Source organism: Staurois parvus, unplaced genomic scaffold (genome assembly GCF_062004578.1).
Source record: "Staurois parvus isolate SC_StPar_1 unplaced genomic scaffold, SC_StPar_1.0 ptg000018l, whole genome shotgun sequence".
In the NCBI taxonomy this organism is placed as follows: domain Eukaryota; kingdom Metazoa; phylum Chordata; class Amphibia; order Anura; family Ranidae; genus Staurois; species Staurois parvus.
Window position 1 is genome coordinate 6,040,001 of NW_028317814.1, and position 18,560 is coordinate 6,058,560.

Here is an 18,560-nt window from a genome sequence, read left to right on the forward strand (position 1 = left end):
CGGTGTCCCTGTTGTGGAGATTCATCCTCTCCATTTGTCCTGTTTACCATTATCATTGAAAGCAAAAGTAAATCCCAAATTTTAGGGTGTTCCCAGTAAAGTAATAGAGGGGAAATCTTCCAATGGGGGCACTAGTTTTGGTGGCCTGGGGGCCCCCAAGGAATTCCCTTAATTTGCAGGGATTTCCTCTCATTACCTGTTTGGCTCTGGGACAGAAAATGAAGGTAAATCTCCCCAATGGAACACAGATGGTGAAAAAAAATCCCCTGCTCTATCCAAAATGAAAAAAATGTTTTGCCTATAGTTCTACTTTAATACTTGATCTGGAACAAGGATGTAGATCACGAGTTCTAACTTTGGTGTTCAAAGTACTGCTGCCAGAGACAGCCAGGCAACTGGCAATGCCAGAAAGAGGTCAACGCTGGACGCCTCCATATAATGTTCACTTTCGATTTACTTTAAGAAAATCTTCTCTTGCAGGAAATCAGAGAAACAATAAATGGGCTCTAAATTTAGCTCTAGGGTGGAAATTCAGAGAAAAATGCCTCACCAAATGACTTTCTACTGCCTGTGTCATTAGTGTGAATCAGCGAGGAGCGGCAGACGTTGTGTAACTTGTCCCACTGCTGAGATCATGTGCTTCACTGACACAATGTTTAGATCTCACACATTCCTCTATGTACACTCTCCAAGAGATATAAATAACACGTGTAATGAAGTCTAATCATTGCTGGGAACTCCAGCAATGTTTTATTACAAGAAAACAGACTGGAGTGTTTGGTTAGGGAGGTCACTTATACTGAAACTGCCCTTAGGACAAGACATCTGCAAGCCCTGCATAACAATGGAAGGTCTATTCTGCTGACATTAAAAGATTATGTCAATGGACAGGAGAAGGATCCTGGAGATAGAGGAACCAACTCATTACAGGAGAACAATACCAATCCAGGAATGTCTTCTAAAGCTGGCCATACACTGTTGCAATTTTGGAATGTTCCTGAGGAACCAGCCGAAGTTTGCTCAGGGGGTTGGGTGCCTCCCACCCAACATCCCTTAACCTCCCTGGAGGTATTCCCGAGTGTAGCTCAGGGTAAAGTTTCAGTACCAAAAGCGGTAACCCCGAGCTACACTTGGGATTATACTGCAGCGTTGCTCAGGGATTCCCTCGATCACTTACCTTGTCCTTCGCTCCCGCAATGCCCCCCCTGCAGCGTCCCCGGCCATCTCCTCCGGCCCATGCCGGCATCCGTCTTCCGGTTCCATTCCCTGGGAGCGTCGGGACGTACGGGGGACGGAATGGCGGGAAATTCAAAAATTTTAAAAGTGACATTCACTAAATACACTAAAATCACATAGTAAAACATTACTGTATCAAACCATTTCACATACATTTTGTCCCGAGTGCTTTGTCCTGTGAACTGCCTGCATTTTTACTGTTCTTTCTGCCTGGAAACTGAGAAACGTCCATGGTGTCCAAAAAGCGTCCCTTTAGGTCAAAAGCAGTTTTAGACCGGCTAGAGAACAGCGATAGTAAATCAGAACCACTTGCAGAATTGAGTGATAATGATTCGTGGGGGAAATTCGTTATCAGACACTGAAAACGATTCTGCGACTTTGGTCAGTGATGTGCGAACTTGGCGTTCTATTTCAAATTTCAGTGTTTTTGGCTTGATTACATTATTGAATTAAATTTATTATTATATTATTATTTTTTATGATTATTTATTATATTATAATTTATGATTTCGTGTTTCAAATTTTATCATATCCGGGATGTTTACTAGACTCTTGTTCGGACAGATTTCAGTGAGTTATTCCTAAAAATTACAGGCCTACAATAAAAAAACAACATATTTCTATGCAAAAAAATGTACCGCTTTGAGCACAGAAATACTGATGTATTCAGACCGCTAGGGAGGTTAACTTAAAAATCAAAGGAGCCAGGTGGAAAATTGTCAGCCGAACAGCAGCTGCATCCAAACAGATGCAGCAGATATTCAGGTATTTTGATAGCCAGCGGGGCCAGCTGTCAGAATACAATAGCTGCTTCAGGAGGTTTGTCCATCTGTATAGCATTGATAAAGGAATCGAAATTAGCTAAAAGAAAAAAAAATCTGCAAGTGTATGGCTAGCTTAGCTAAGGCACGTGTTAGTGGCCTGCTGGATCACAGGGTAGACTCAAGGCAGAAATCAAAATGTATATTCTAAATCCAGCTCTATGACAACCAAAGGGTCCCTGGAGCAGTCCATAGAACCTATAGAAAGATGAGAGTGCCACAAACATGGCACTAAACCCAGTAAGAATTTTATTTCAGGACACAAAATCAAAAAGCCAACACATTTCAAGGGCTCAAATCTCCTCCTTCATCAAGGCTTGTATGCTGGCAGTAAGGTCAAATGCACGGTCTACTGGACAACACCTGTAAAACCAAATGGATATCTCAAAATAATCTGGGTAACAAAAATGATGGGCAGCGTTACTTTGGATATCTGTTTGGTTTTACAACTATTGTCCAATAATAAGTCCGTACGGCTACAACTGTTGTCCACTATAAATGGGACCTTACTGCTAGCAGATCATCCGTAATTAGGGGGGAGTTTTGAGCCACCAGAACATGTTGGCTTTTCATGTTGTGAAATAAAAGTCTTACTGAATTTACTCAAGCTTTGTGGCGCTCTCTACCTTTTATTGTTCTATAGCAGTGGTCTCCAAACTGCGGCCCGGGGCCGGATGTGACCCTTTGCTTGCCTTTATCTGACACTTTTGGCATTTTTCCTGCCACTAACATCAACGGTGGGGCATAATTCCTGCCACTGACATCAACCATAGGGCACGATCAATCCCTTTGACGCCAACGATTGGACATAATTCCTTCCACCGACACCAACAATCAGGCATTTTTCCTTCTACTGACACAAATAAGGAGGCATTATTCCTCCAACTGACACCAACGATGAGGAACGGTTACTCCCCCTAATACTAAAGATGCAACATTGTTCACTCCCACTGGGCACAGTCTGGGCCCCCTAAAGTCTGAAGGACAGTAAACTGGCTATTTGTTTAGAAAATTTGGAGATCCCTCTTCTATAGACATCTTCTAACTTGTCTGAGCCTGGCTGTTCATTGCTCCATGCTCTGTTTGAAGCTAATCTCAAGCAACCATGAATAGAGAAATAGAAGGGTATTCATCTGCGGATTTATTATTTATACTGATCTCCAATTTTCCAGTGGAATAGAAGGCAGCCAGTATTTCCTGTCAAAAAGGGACCGGTCACTGTGGCCTGCTTCCTATGAGCAGCGGGACCAGTCACCTCACTCTTTCCCTTTTTGTGTCATCTTAGAGGTTGGAGAAGAAAGATTTAAATCATAAATTTTACTTTTCCCAGAGATCAGCTTTAAACATAAGCACATATATGTGTGCCTGTGTTTGGTTCAGCTAGCTTTACCTGGATATTTAAAGACTCGATCCACCCAAAACTAATATTTTAGCACTGAATAGCGTCTATGGGTGGCATCGTACTACAGCTTATTATGGCTCCTGGTGACTCCAGCCACAAGATCTCTCCATCTGGAATCACAATTCCATCCACCTGCCTTATATGAAGAGAGTAGTCAGCCCCTGTTGGATTTAATATATATTTTATTATTAGATAGAATGCAGCATGAGCATAAACTCCACTAGCACAAGAGTGGTATGACAAGTAAAACTGAGGAAAGGTGACAAGGAACTAAGGTGGCAAGGTCATGCTTCTAGAGTACTCCACATTGACACAACAGAAGGAAGCTCTGCATACAGGAATACAGCAACAGCTGTATTTCCTGAAATGCAAGCAGTATAAATATCTGAATTTGACCTTCTATTACCCCCTTGCAATCCCCAGTACAGCAGAGCTCTGACTGGGAGAGGAGGAAGCAGAACGAGCAGCCAGTAAATTGTAGATCAATGCAAGATAGGCTGTTACAGCTATCCCGTCCCAGAAGGCTCTGGAAATCCCTCGTCATTTATGACGTGCTTACTTGTAATTCAAACAGATGTGGGCATGCCCATGCAGAAAACAACATAAACAGTATATAATTTAGCACTTACCAGACTGGTTATCTTTACTTTTGCCTGTACTGTTGGAGATTTCATTATTTGCTGCCCAATGGGGCCGCCACCTAGGTGCCTCTTCTTCATTGGTCACAATGCTGTCTTGCCATTTTTGCTCAGGTTTGGGCCAGTCATTAATCAAGTCTATTTTTGCTGCTAAAAGTTTTCTTTTTGGTGGTGTTGAATTAGCAGACTCTAAAAAGAGGGAATGGCAAAACATAGTTTAGGGTTCCTGAATAGACATTCAAGCACAACACAGCAAGTCTTGACACCCACGAAGCATATCCACCCATGCAGGAAGGCCTGCTATGACGTATAGTTATTTTAAACAAAACGTATCATTTTAATACAGTGTAGGTCAATGCTGATCTATGCTATATGTACAAGACAGCCTCTGTTCACCATAGAGGTGAATGTGGATTATCCTGCATGTACATCAAGGCATAACAGTTACATAGCTAGTCATGTAAAAAAAAAACACCTCATCTAGTTAACAAAAAAAAAATCAATACATTAAAAACCTTCATATACAGAACCTAATGCCCACAGTTGATCCAGGTGAAGGCACAATCGATTACTCAGTTCCACAAATTAATTATGATTTGTGCAAAAGTAGATCTATGGCCTCCCATGAAACGCATGTGCTGCAGCCCCTTAATTCTAAGTGCAGCTGCACTTAGTTTTCTCTTAGTCCCCCTGCAAAGACCCACAAATACCTGTTGATCCTGCCAGTGATGTCCATCTAATGCAACTTCCTGTGATGGGGTAGAAATTATGATGGACGGTTTCTGAATTCAGAGCAGACTTGCCGCTATTTTGTAGGCTTTGTTTGTTTGCACTTCAGTGGGATGAAAAATGTTGCAGGGGGTGTGGTATGAACGTTGTCTCTGCTGATTTATAAGCCTTTGGCCTGCCAATTACCACCTGGCCACACCTAGCCCTGCACAATGCTTTCTGGATTGAAAGCAATGACTTTGCTGCTATAACCCTCCTACTGTGAGCAGCAGTGTCTGGGAGGGGAAGCGTGTGAGACACCAATGAAGGAGTATTTGGAAGGTAAAGGAAGTTTTTATTTTAATTTATGAAGCTGTTGCATCAGATAGTAAGTGGATTTCCTACTTCTTTAGGATCTCATACAGAAGCCTTTAGTTGAACTTTAAAACAACTCTGTCATAATTGACTGCCGTCAAATTTAAAGTGTGGACTCTAGTTGTGCCTGTACATTCCTGCAGCAATCTCCAAGTCCTACAATTGTGCCCAAATGCAGGGCCATCCTGACAGGCAAGTTTCCGTGATTGTTAGTAGTGTGGAGGCCACTCCTGCCCCTTCCTAGCTCCCTACTGCATTCAATATCTATGAGTACACAATGGTATCAAATACCAAAGTTCTGTAGATGTTTGTGTTTTTATTATCTATAGAGATGATCCGGTTATGCGCACCAGGCTCTGGGAGATGGCATGTGTTACTTGCACAGCAGGCAAGTGACAAAGCAATAACTGTCAGACTTTTAGGCAAAGTATGCACATTTAAAAAAAAGAAAAATGTCATCAAAGTTATAGATATCTCAAAATTATTATTGAAATTCTTGCAAAGAATAGACCTAATAGGCATACCAAAAGCCAACTGAAAGAACGCACACAGCGGGCTGACAACATTGCTGCTAACTGCAAGGCAATCGCTTATTGTTGCCTGTCTGCAACAGAAAGTGCTGTTACTGACAGAATCTTTAGAAAAAATTGACAAAAAACACAATTTCTTTAAAGATGACCTCTCACTCCACGAATAGTCTTCTTAATTAGTGAAGATCCCATCCCCCATTTTAATCCACTGCAAAAAAAAAAAAACTCTTGTGTTACAGAGGGTTACATCAACATTCTACTGACTATAGCTTGGGGAATGCAGAGTACCCCAAATCTTGCAAGATGACACTACAATACAGCACCGCAGCATCTTCTTGTAAGATTTGGGCTACGCGGAATTCCCTGAAATATCGCCAATGAATGGTGACATCAACCTTGTTTAGGCACCTTGTATAGCAGTGACAATATTTTTTCTTCCAGGATTTTGAGGTGGGTAAGGAGGGCCTTACTAAATAATTTAAAACTGCTATAGATGGTTCGAATCTTGGCCGGTTCAGCATGGACTGGCCGAGATTCAAACCCTCTATGGGCAGGCTGATTGTATCCAATTCGATTGTTGTATGACTTGGGTACAACCAGCATGTCTGATTTTTACATGCGATTCTTGTCAACAGTTATGGGCGCTAGCAATAATTATTGTGTTTTCCCAGCAGGGACGGCTCTGCCCCCCCCCCCCCCCTTCACAGGGAGAACACAATACTTCGGCAGGAGAGATTCCCCCATCCACACTGACAGTGTATAACTGGATCAAATACCAAAGTCCTGTAGTTTTTGTTCTTCCTATCCATAGAGATGATACACTGACTGTGTTGATGGTGGAATCGAGTGAGATTCTTTCCAGCAAGCCGTGGTTGAATGAAAGAAAAATTGCATCGTCTGTGGTATGCCTTTGTGAACAGTCCGCTTTAAGAAAACAGAGAGAGGAATGATTCCAGACATGCTGTCTGATACAAATACATGTTCGGTGCGGATTGAAGCTCAGATTTCACAGCTAATTGACACAATAGTTGTTCAGCGGTTCATGTCAGGTTTACATCAGGTTCAGGAGAGGATTAGCTCAGGATCTTATCCTGTTCACACATATGCAGTTTAGAAATGGTTCAAACCGAACTAAATCCACACCGCCAGTGCACCGGACATATGTGAACAGGCACCATAGGAGGCAATGTCTTTTCACATGTCATGTGGGTTGGATGCGGTTCAAACCGCATCCAATCCGCATATATGTGAACCGTCACTTAATGAGTTACAGCTAAGGACATGAATTATTCCAGGTGGCTGTTGATAAAAGATCACATGATTTAATCCACTATTTACTTTCCCACATCTGTTTCTTGCTGAGGACGGACAGAAGAGTTTGTACGCAGCATTAGAACATGTACACATGCATAAGAATGTAGCAACAACGACAACTTGAAAAGGTATAATGCAAAATTCAAAGTCTATTCATCCATAGGGAATGACACCACTTAACAACAACCCTCATGCTCACACACGTTATCAGATACAACCTATATTCTGATAGACAATAACAGAGGCAGAGAAAAAGAAAGCACACAAGTAAAAGGCTTTTCAACCAAGATGTCAGAACATGTTTTGCAAGAGGTTCAGGCACATGCTGGCACAGGATCACAGGTATGTCTTTTGGAAGAACATCCAATATAACATTCCAATAGATCTAAATTGCCAGGTGAAGATAGGCATCCTGTTAGGAATGTAAGAGGCTGAGAGATGGCATGTGAAGATTTTGTAGCATGGCATTCAGCAATCACAGCAAGGTACAAAACTAGTCTTGACACCAAACGCCCATCTTATCGAAATGTGAAATGGTAACCTTGCCGTCATGAAGAATCTAAAAACAGAGCCACCTAAAAAATAATCACATAGACACAGCAATCAAGGTGTCTAGAGTTCTCCCATGAAATAAAGATGTTTAACCACTTCCAGACCGGACACTTTTACCCACTTCCTGACCAGGGCAATTTTCAGCTTTCAGCACTATCACACTGAATGACAATTGCGTGGTCATGCAACACTGTACCCAAATGAATTTTTTACCATTTTTTTGAGACAGATAAAGCTTTATTTTGGTGGTATTTATTCACCACTGAGATTTTTATTTTTTTTTCTAAGTAAATGAAAAAGTCCAAAAATTTTGAAAAAAAGTGTTTTTTTTATAAAATTTTGCAAATAAATAATATTTCATCATAAATCTTGGCCAAAATTTATTCCGTTATCTTTTTAGTAAAAAAAAAATCCAAATTAGTTTATAACCAAAAATTATAATTTTTAAACTTTATTTTACATTTTTATTTTATTTTTTTATATTTTTTATTTTTTTATTTTTTTTTTACATACTGTCACCCTAGCAGTACAGTGTCACCATGGTGACACTGTACTACTTGTGGGGGGTGATAAAGATTTTTTTTTTTTTTACACTGATTGCTTTTACACCCATATAGGATGTAAAAGCAATCATTTCTCTTTCTCTCTGTCTGCATTCTTGCACTCATTGAGAAGTACTAAGTGAGCTGTGATTGCTCACAGCTTGTCACATGGTACAAGGCTGTTGTGAATAGCCCTGTACCATGTGACCTCTGTGATCATTCACAGATTCCACACGTAGTAAGCTATGATGTCACAAGTGACATCTTGCTTACTACTTTGCATGTGATCACTGATTGGCCAATCAGTGATCACATGATCGGGACCTCGTACAGAGGTCCTGTCCGACGATCGGTGTTTCACTGTGTCCGGAGGACACAGCGGGCACCGGATCGCGGTGCTGCGCGCTCACAGGCAGGGTGCAGGGAGGCCGTTTATAAACGGCCATCCGACCCTGCAGTGCCACCGCCGGGCCGTTTATATGCAACGGCCGGTCGGGAAGTGGTTAATTTGTAAGAGTGGAATAAACACAAGTAGAAGTCTCCTCTAACACCTGTGCATTTCGTAGTTCGAAGCTTCAAAACACTCAAAGTATAACTACAGGAAAAACTTTTTTTTTTTGTTTGTTTTGGATAAAGTGGAGAGGGATTAGAACTCCTATTGAGTTTATATTGCTGTCTGTGCCCTATTAGGGAGATTAACCCTCTCTATTTGTTCTGTTTACCATTATTATTGAAAGTAAAAGTAAAACAAAAGTCCAAATTCCAGGTTGTCCCCAAAAAAGCAATAAAGGGGAAATCTTCCAATGCAGACACTAGTTTTGGAGACTTGGGGGTCCCCAAGGGACTCCATTAATTTGCAGGGATTTTCTCTCACTTCCTGTTTGGCTATGGGAAAAGACGTGAAGGGAAATCTCCAAACTGAGACACAGATGGTGAAAAAATATCTGACGGGTTACTTTAGCCAAACTTTTAAAAAGTTTTGCCTATAGTTGTACTCCAGCATCTCATGGCTTTCAGTTGTGCTTGTTCACATCGGACTAGTGTCACTTGAAGCTTATAGCTAGAAAAAGTACACAAGTTTCTCCTAAGCTTCAAGATTCAAGCATTTCTGGCCCCAATAAATTTCAGAGGTAGTGTCAAAACACTCCCACTGGGAAAAACACTTTAGACGCCCACAACAAAGGGCAAAAGCGCTTGTACAAAAAAAAAAAAAAAGTCTGCAAAAATGACCAACAATGCTCCACTCAAGTGTGAATGCTGCCTAAAGGATTAGGGAAGGTGATCAATACTACATATAAACAGAGGCGTCCCTAGGGTTGGTGTCACCCGTGCGGTAACACTTGGTGACATCCCCTCAGACGATCCCCGCAGAATGGATCAGATCTGCGGATTGAGCACAATGGAATGGACTCCGATCCATTATGCTCCCCAATCCGCAGATCTGATCCATTCTGCGGGGATCGTCGGCATGCAACCTATACAGGGTGACACCAGACCCGCTCCACGAAACGGTAAGTTGTAAAGAAAGCCGACGATCCCCGCAGGATGGATCCGATCCATCCTGCGGGGATCGTCAGCTTGCTTTACAACTTACCTTTTCATGGAGCGGGTCCGGTGTCACCCCGTGCGGTAGGTGTCACCCGGTGCGGCGCGCACCCCCCGCACCTGCCTCGGGACGCCACTGCATATAAAACTGCATTATTTTAAATACCAAATTTTCCAGACATATGGTAGGTATTTAAAGCTTTATGCCTGGCAGGTATATAAAAGGACATCCTATAATCCAATTCCATGTAAAAAAAATAATTAATTTAACCATAAAAACACAAAATGTATTTTAATATACAGCTATCATAAGTACATGAGTCTTTCTACAGATCAGATTCTTGTAAATGCCTATATATTAGGAGTCAGACTGGAAAAGCAAGTGACAGAATAATGAGACAACTAGGCTACACTAGCTTGTACAATGATGGGAATCTAAAACTGTCCACAGATGAACCAAACGTTGGCCAGTTCAGCAGGGACCGGTCAAATTTCAATCCGTGTGTGGCCGTCCCATTTTGGCACAAGTCAAACTGCTATTGACTTCTGTTGAACGAATATGTTGGAAAACGTTTGTTGATCAGTGCCTGCAGCTGCTGATCAGTGTATTCTGACAGACAGTGGAGCGATTCCTTCATCCAGTTTGCTTGTGTGGATAGAGGAATTGTTTCTTTTTTTTTTTCCGATCAGCCCACTAGCTGAATGATAAAGTATGACCCATCTATGGCCAGTTTAAAGTGTTATTAAACCTACAACAGTAAAATCAGTCTGTATATGCAGTAAACCATACTTGTTATACTCACTGTGGAACCTAAGGGGTTAATCCTCTGCATTGTGTAAAAAGGCTGTTTGATCCTGTCTTTTCTGCCCCTTCTCTTGTTCAAATGTCCATGCTGATAAGACAGACTGAACCCTTAGCCCTTCTGCACATGCTCAGTTTAGTGTGTATTGCTAGAGAGGGGTTTTTTTTTCTTGGGAGAGTGCATGTGATTAGCCAATCAGCACTGTCCAGACAGAGGTCAGAGGTTCTACATCCTCCTAGAGCAGAAAGAAAACTCCTCCTACAAGCTTTAACCAGTGCTCAGCTGAAGTCACAAGCCTGCTCTAACTGCTGATGAGAAAAGGGATTTAGCAGTTTATATTAAAATAATATTAAAATAATTGCATTTCCATGTTTTGTGTACTGTGGGAGACCAGATATAGTGAATGCAGGGTCCGGGGTTTAGTAACACTTTGACAATAGGAGCTTTCTGAGTAATAGTAATGACGAGTAAATGGGTGCACTGCTGCTCCTTCACTGTCCAATCGGCAGGCTGTGGGAAGGTTCCCAAACTGTATTAGTGACCAGTCAGTATTGTTCAACTGCGGTGGAGAAAATAGAGGTCACCAACATCAGACTAGCTACAATACTACAAAGACATTACAGTGCACAGTAATGTGTATTTAAACTGTGTATATAGTAGTTTGTTCAGAGTTCAGCTTAATTAGATAAGTCTATCCAAAACTAATATTTTAGTTCTGGGTGTGTGTATCCTGCCTGAAATCACACCTCCCACTTATTGTACAGTTACCCTACAGTCTCACTTGCACCTTGGGAGTTTCCATCTATTTTCCATTATTGTAAATAGAGTATGAATGACATGCCTTTATTTTGCATATGTACGAAGGGTTGGGATGAGCAAGCTGGGGGTAAGCTGGGACCTCCAGTGCAATATCTCTTCACCAGTGTCCCCAGGAAATGCGGAAATCAGTGTAAGACTCAACCAGCCAGCATACAGCAAATATCAGGTTTTGATACACTGATCATCTGAGTAGAACCAATTTTCAAATGAAGTTATGAAAAATCAGTTTCAGCTTTCAGCAGATCCTTTGCTAATATTTAGACCAAAAAGAGCTACCGGCACCACTTGTGAGCAATGAATACACTTTAGTGCATTAATTCACACACATGCAGGAGCAAAACACACAGGTAATGAACATGCAATACTGCACATACACATGACAAGTACAAATAACACAGGTTCATTCCTATGCAACCAGCTCACCACTACTGCCTCTGTCAGATGACCGCATGTTCAATATTAATCAGTTTCTAAATTGATGGGCACAAATACAAAGAACAATGAAAACTATGAAGCATAAAAGAAAATGAACACAAAAGTAAAGTTCACAGCACACACACTAGTCATCTACATAGTCTTCTACATAGTCTTGAAACAATGTAAACACTTTTTTCATTGAAGGTGCTTCCTGTAATAAAGACCAGTCATTGCTGCTCTCTGTAATTGTGCAGGGTGGCTGGTCTTGTATCTAGCAAGCCCATCCATTTTTCCACTCCCTGCACAGACCCCCATGATGATGTCACTGCTACTTTTACCAAGTATTGACTAGATTTGCAAAGGCTTTTGGAAGGTAAAAAGTGGATTTATATCCTTTAAGATTACTGAGGAATATTTCAATATTTGTGCTCAAAGTTCAACTTTAAAGAGTTAGTTCACCTTTTCACAAAACATGAAAAAAGTGAACTAATTCACAGCACCCTCCCCACATCCTTAGTCCATTCTGCGCTTACCTCCTTGGTTGATCATCTTTCACTGTCCACACTAGATGATGTAGCAGTCCAGGCACTTGAAAGCCACTCTCTTCTGCATGCCTATTTTTTTACAGGACAACTCAGAGCAATTCTCATTGGTCAGCATGGTCACATGCTGGTGCTGACCAATGCCCACTCACCATGATATTACACAGCTTATGGGCTGCGTACTGCAATTTTCAGATCCCCAGACCACTACACTAGCTGTCTGGGCAGCAGAAAATAATCAAGGAAGTGCAATAGGTAAAAGGGGTGTGAGGAGAGTATAGTGAGTTAGTTCACCTTTTCACTTTTTAGTGAAAAGGGGAACTAATGCTTTAACATCATTGCAGACCAGCTGCCTGTTCACATAGGAAAGAAAATGGATCTAACAAAGAAAGCCTTCATGCAGATACCCTGGCATTTGGCTTTATATATGTACAAAAATAATATTATGTTAAGGGAGAAGCCAGATCCCTGATCCTAATCTAGCTTGATTTCAAACAGGTAAGATAAAATATCCAGTTGTACAATGAAGGCATTTGCCCGTGTTCTTTGGGCAGAGATAAACAGGGATAAAATCGCATTTACCTCCAAAGCATTGTTTTTTACATCTAGCACTATGTGGTTCCTCTGACAATCTCCTCTTCCTACCGCTCCTGTTTACTTAGGTGTCAGGATTACAAACTAAAGTTATAGCACCCTCCTAGTTAGGCTGCTAGCTAAATGTATTTTTTGGCTCCACTGTAGTGAGTGGAATGACTGTATATCGATTGGGTCCAATCAGGATTCCTGAGCTGAGAGTTTGATCCCCTCTGCTTACAGTGCATAGAGAGGGAGAATCAAACGATCAGTTGAATATTTATCATGTCCCAGCCAATCCCTGGAAGGGGGCATCCAGAAGGTGGCGGTGAGATGGGGAGGTGATAAATGTGTAGGAAGCCCAAGAAGGTTGTTCTTTCTTCATCAGGAAGGTTCCAGTCTCCTGAAGGACTGCTGCCCCTGGGAGATAGCCAGGGAGACAAAAGATTGCTGCTTGGGCCTCAGAGGTTGTTGAGCTGAGGGCCTGAAAAGAATTGCCAAAGAAGTATCCCTACTGAAGAGCACTGTCTCTGAGTTCTGGACAGAGAAGGATCCTTCTTTCCTTCACAGAGGATATGCCTGAGGATGCTGGGTAGCGGACAGCTCCTGGGACACCGAGTAAAGACTGCACTGGGACCAATAGTTGGGAAAGTGCCAGAGGGGAACCAGTTGCAAGAAGCTGCTTTATAGACTACAGTTGCAGGGAGGTCAACATCCTAGCCATACCCTTCTACCCCCAGAGAAGCTGCTCTTTGGAAGATTAGACAGACGTTTGTCCACCTACTGCGATTATTGATAGTTTTAGAGTATCCCGTGATCTTAAACCCCTGTCCTGTTAAAGTTCTTCAGCAATAAACCCTGATTTAGACATTCACCTAGACTGAGTTTTATTTATTGATGTGCGTGGGACTGTGCTTTGGTGAATGGCAGCCTCTGTACTTTTCCGGAGATCCTGTATATGTTCAGCGGCCCCACCAGGGGTGAGTGCTACAAATTGAAATACAGACTAATAAAAAGTGCAACTAAGAGAGGGAATAAGCAGAGGATCTTCACCAAGCTGCAACTAACACTGAGACAGCGTAGATATTTTATATACATTTTTTTCCAAATTCTTCATCCTACAGAAACTAGTCAGTTTTAAATAGACGTCTTCTTTAAAGATCTCAATGTAAACAAATAACCAAAGGGTTGGGAAGGGGCATGCTTATTTTACAAACTAAACTCACCATTGTGTTAAAAAAAAATGACCTTCCACTGCCCAGTCCTAAAAACCAGCAAGTGTTTTAATCAAACCATCAACAAAAAAAAACAGCAAAAGTTACAGAGTGCCTTGACACATATAGCACATCAGTGCTTACTCAAAAGGCCCACACTCATACTTGTAACCTGATGTGCAAAATACGTCAAGGCGCTTAAAGCTTATTGGTATCTGGACATGGCTGAAAACATCATTTCATACTTATCGGAGTTGCACTGCAGCTGGGCAAGGTTGGGTCTGTGTTTGGTGCCGGAGAAGAGGTGTGTCTTCCCAAGGTCTAGCAGTCTCTTTACAAAGTTTACTTTAACTAAAGTGTTTCTAATCACTGAGCAAGTATTCATGCATGTAACCATCAAATATCATTGTGGGATCAACTAAACTCTAGGAGGAAACCTTTCAAGATTGGGAGAGAGGTAATCCAAAATCTATAAAGTATGAACAGATCAGGAACAGGACTGGGAGTGCAGTTTAACAATAATGCATCTACCTCCACCAGTCTTTCTTTTAGGTCCATGCAGTTTGCTATATAGGTACCCAACAGCTAACAACTACTGAACTGCAATCAAACACGTAGCGCCATTCCAGGCTTCACTGATTCAGTCACCCAGTTATTCAGTGCCTGTTGGGTGCAGCGCCCACAGAGCTCGTCTTTCCCTATTGTCAGCAAAATTACAAAGAAGAGATGGAAGCGCACACCGAAAGCCACTCAATTTCAAGTATAACTGGAAAGCTTCAAGTCAATCCCCTCCTGAATCATGCCTCTAACATGTTTTACCCATCATGGGCTTAATTGTAGAAACGTGTTGGAATGTGTGGTTCGGGTGGGGATTGAGATGATGCCTTCCTGTTATAGTTGAAATTGAGCAGCTTTCAGCGTGCTCTTCCATCTCTCCTTTGTAAATTGCCAACTACTCAGATGGCGCTAGAATTCTTTCCATCTGGCACCACAATCACATCCGCTAACATCACAAAAGTTTGGGTTTTTTTTATTACCTGTAGCCCCTGATACTGGTGTGGCAGGGGTTATTATAGAAGGAACTGGTTTGTTCTCTTTCTCAGCAGGGCTTGGGGAGATGGTCACTGTCACAGTAGTAGTGGTTGTCAGTTTCTTCGGTGTGTTGGTGGTCTCCTTTTCTTTTGAAGCAGGTTTAATTTCAAGCAGAGGCCTGTGGGGAAGATTGCACTATTAGAAAAGCAACATGACAATTCTCAAGTAATTACATCAATATGAGACTTTGCAACTTTACAAGTATCCAGTGCTCAGCATAAATGAGTACACCCCTTTTGAAAAGTATGTTTTTAATCAATATCTCAATGAACACAAAAACAATTTACAAAATTTTGGCAAAACTGAGTTTGATAGAACATTTGTTTAGCTCATTACATGAAAGTAAGGTAATAATATAACTTGGATTACAAAATCTTCAGGTTTACTCAAATTAGTTGAAGCAAAAATGAATACACCCCAAAACAAAAAACTACTACATCTAGTATTTTGTAGGACCTTCAGGATTTGTAAGGACAGCACCAAGTTTTCTAGGCATGGAATGAACAAGTTGGAGACATATAGCAACATCGATCTTTTTCCATTCTCCAAGAACGACCTCTTTTAGAGCCTGGATGCTGGATGGAGAGTAATGCTCAATTTGTCTCTTCAGAATTCCCTAAAGGTGTTCAATTGGGTTCAGATCAGGAGACATACTTGGCCACTGAATCACTCTCACCCTGTTGTTCTTCAGAAATGCAACAGTGGCCATAGATGTGTGTTTTGGATTATTGTCCTGTTGGAAAAGTGCACGATGACCAAGGGCACGGAGTGATGGTAGAATCTTCTCCTTCAACAAAGAGCAGTACATCTGTGAATTCATGATACCATCAATGAAATGCAGCTCCCTGATACCAGCAGCACTCATGCAGCCCCCCTGAAGGACACTGCCACCACCATGTTCCATTGTAGGCACCATGCACTTTTCTTTGTACTCCTCACCTTTGCAACGTCATACAGTTTTGAAGCCATCAGTTCCAAAAACATTTATCTTGGTCTCATCACTCCAGAGTACAGAGTCCCAGTAGTCTTCTTCTTCAGCATGGGCCCTGGCAAATTCTAGGTGGGCTTTTTTTGCATGGGCTTTAGGAGAGGCTTCCTTTATGGACAACACCCATGCATGCCATTCCTCTGCAGTGTACGCTGTATTGTGTCATGGGAAACAATCACCCCAATTTGGCTTTCCACTTCTTTACATAACTGCAGTGAACTTGCATGGCGATTTTCTTCAACCCTTCACATCGGAAGACGCTCCTGTCAAGGTGTTAACTTCTGTGGACGGTCAGGATGTCTCTGTGAGATGGTCACAGATCCATCTTTGTTAAATTTTTGTATCACTTTTGCTGCAGTATTCTGCCAGCACTGCAAATAGTAAAAATTTGCTGATCTTCTTGTAGCCTTCACCTTTCTTGTGTAAAGAAATCATTTTCTTTCTCAGGTCTTGTGACATTTCTCTTGCATGTGGTGCCATTTTTGACAGCATGAAATGGGAAGGGGTTTTCTTTAAGTAACGTCCTTTTATAATCAACTGTCTGCTGAACTCGCCTGTAGTTGAATTCTTATTAATTCTTGTTAATTAGGATTTTGTTGTCTAAAATTTAGCTTGGCTCTTAAGACTTTCATTAGAGGGTATTCATTTTTGCAACATGGTCTCAAATGAATTTGTTAGGAAAAATACTTTTTTGCGTGTGCAAATTAACAAATCTTGTTTGCAACTGATCACCCCATTTGTGGGAGAATTTTGTAGTATAGTGTCCCATAGAAAATGTTTCTTCTGAAAAGTTTTCTAACAAATCTGTTGGGGTGTACTCATTTATGTTGATTTACTAAAGCTAAAGCACACAGAATCTGAAGCAGCTGTGAGCAGTAACCAATCAGCTTCCAGGTTTTACTGTCAAAGCCTAATTGAAGAAGCTGATGTTAGAAGCTGATTGATTACTATACACAGCTGCACAAGATTCTAGGTGCACCAGTTTTAAATCTGTAGTGTTCTTACTCTTCCTTCTCAACCTAAAGTACGCTCCTCCTCCCCAGATATACACTTAAATCAATCACACCATTATGGCTTCTGCAATGTTTATACTCTGCTGGTAAAATATTACTTGCACTGACAGTGGCTGCAGTCAATCCTTGTTAATATTAGGGGTTGTCTTTAGAAGCAGAAGATACTCAGGAGATGGTCCCATAGCCATTGTGGAGGATCCAGCATGCAGCAACTGGCCCAAACAGATTGAATCTGCAGGATTCAGGTATGTATGCTAATGAGTGGCGGGAGGGTGGGTTACTTTAGATTTGGGGAATAGGCAGATAGGGTAAGTAGACTTTCTCAGAAAATATATTAACATGTGAAATCTCACACAGAGCTCATTTTAAAGGGTTCATGTAGAAGTGATATTTTAGTTATAGAAATAGCTTGGCGGAGTCCAGCACATTCTGTTCTTTTATCCATCATAAAAAAATAAAATAAAAATAAAAAATAAAGCCTGCAACCCCATCAGGATGACCATGGCATGTGTGCAGACTCTGGAGCTCAAAGCGTTATTAAGCCCAAAATAAAAAATGTAATATATTACAGCTTACCAATCATTAAATGTGGTGGCAGCATTTAATTTTCTTTTTTAGGCTTTTCACCTGGTGATCTGGCCAGTAACACACCTCCTGTATTAGAGTGCCCCCACTCTGGATGAATGAGCACAGAGGGCAAAGCAGCCAGTAGCATTGTCAGTCTGGGTGGAGGGGAGTGTTAAATGGCCTAGCGGATTTAAATATACTAACAAACTGAAGCCAAACTCAAGCTCACACTGTATAAGCAGTTACAGCAAACACATTTTTGTTCCTTTTTTGGGGTAAAGGCTTTACAAAAATAAATAAAAGCTGATCATTGTAAGCACCCCTGTCAGTGGTAAATGGTTTCTCTCATCCCTGCATTTGCAAGGGGATCTCCTAGATTGTAAGCTCCAAGGAGCAGGGCCCTCCTATCCCTCTTGTATTGAACTGTATTGTTGCTGTATTGTCTCCCGTTATATTGTAAAGCGCTGAGCAAACTGTTGGCGCTATATAAATCCTGTATAATAATAATAATCTTGTTCTTTTAAACATTAACATACTTACTGGCTGGATCACCAAAAGAAAATAGAAGAAAGTAAGCCTAAAAGAAAACTAATGCACATCTAACATTTGGTAAGCTGCGATATAATAAAAGTTTACTTTTGGGTTTGATACTGCTTCAAGCTCACCAACAGAGTCTTCCAGAAATATCAAACATTCACATTAAGAGCCTGTTCACACCAGCTGCTATATTACAGCGAATCAGATAGTGTGCAGTGCTGATGCGCCAATCACAGCGAATTGTAATGTGCATTTTTCTTTTTAAACAAACTTTATTGAAATGTCACACTGATTATATATTAAGTTCTATTGGCCATCGCATGGTGGATTGC

At 41.3% G+C, this 18,560-nt stretch overlaps 1 protein-coding gene across 1 annotated transcript in view; it reads right to left on the minus strand.

The window, feature by feature from the left end:
* Positions 1-18,560, minus strand: part of MICALL2 (MICAL like 2) — a 143,911-nt gene that overhangs the window by 33,976 nt on the left and 91,375 nt on the right. The window contains exons 10-11 of the mRNA XM_089682284.1: positions 15,069-15,241; positions 4,089-4,286 (exon numbers count right to left, since the gene is read on the minus strand). Coding sequence (XP_089538410.1) covers positions 4,089-4,286; positions 15,069-15,241 — 371 coding nt within the window. The remainder of the gene's footprint in view (positions 1-4,088; positions 4,287-15,068; positions 15,242-18,560) is intronic.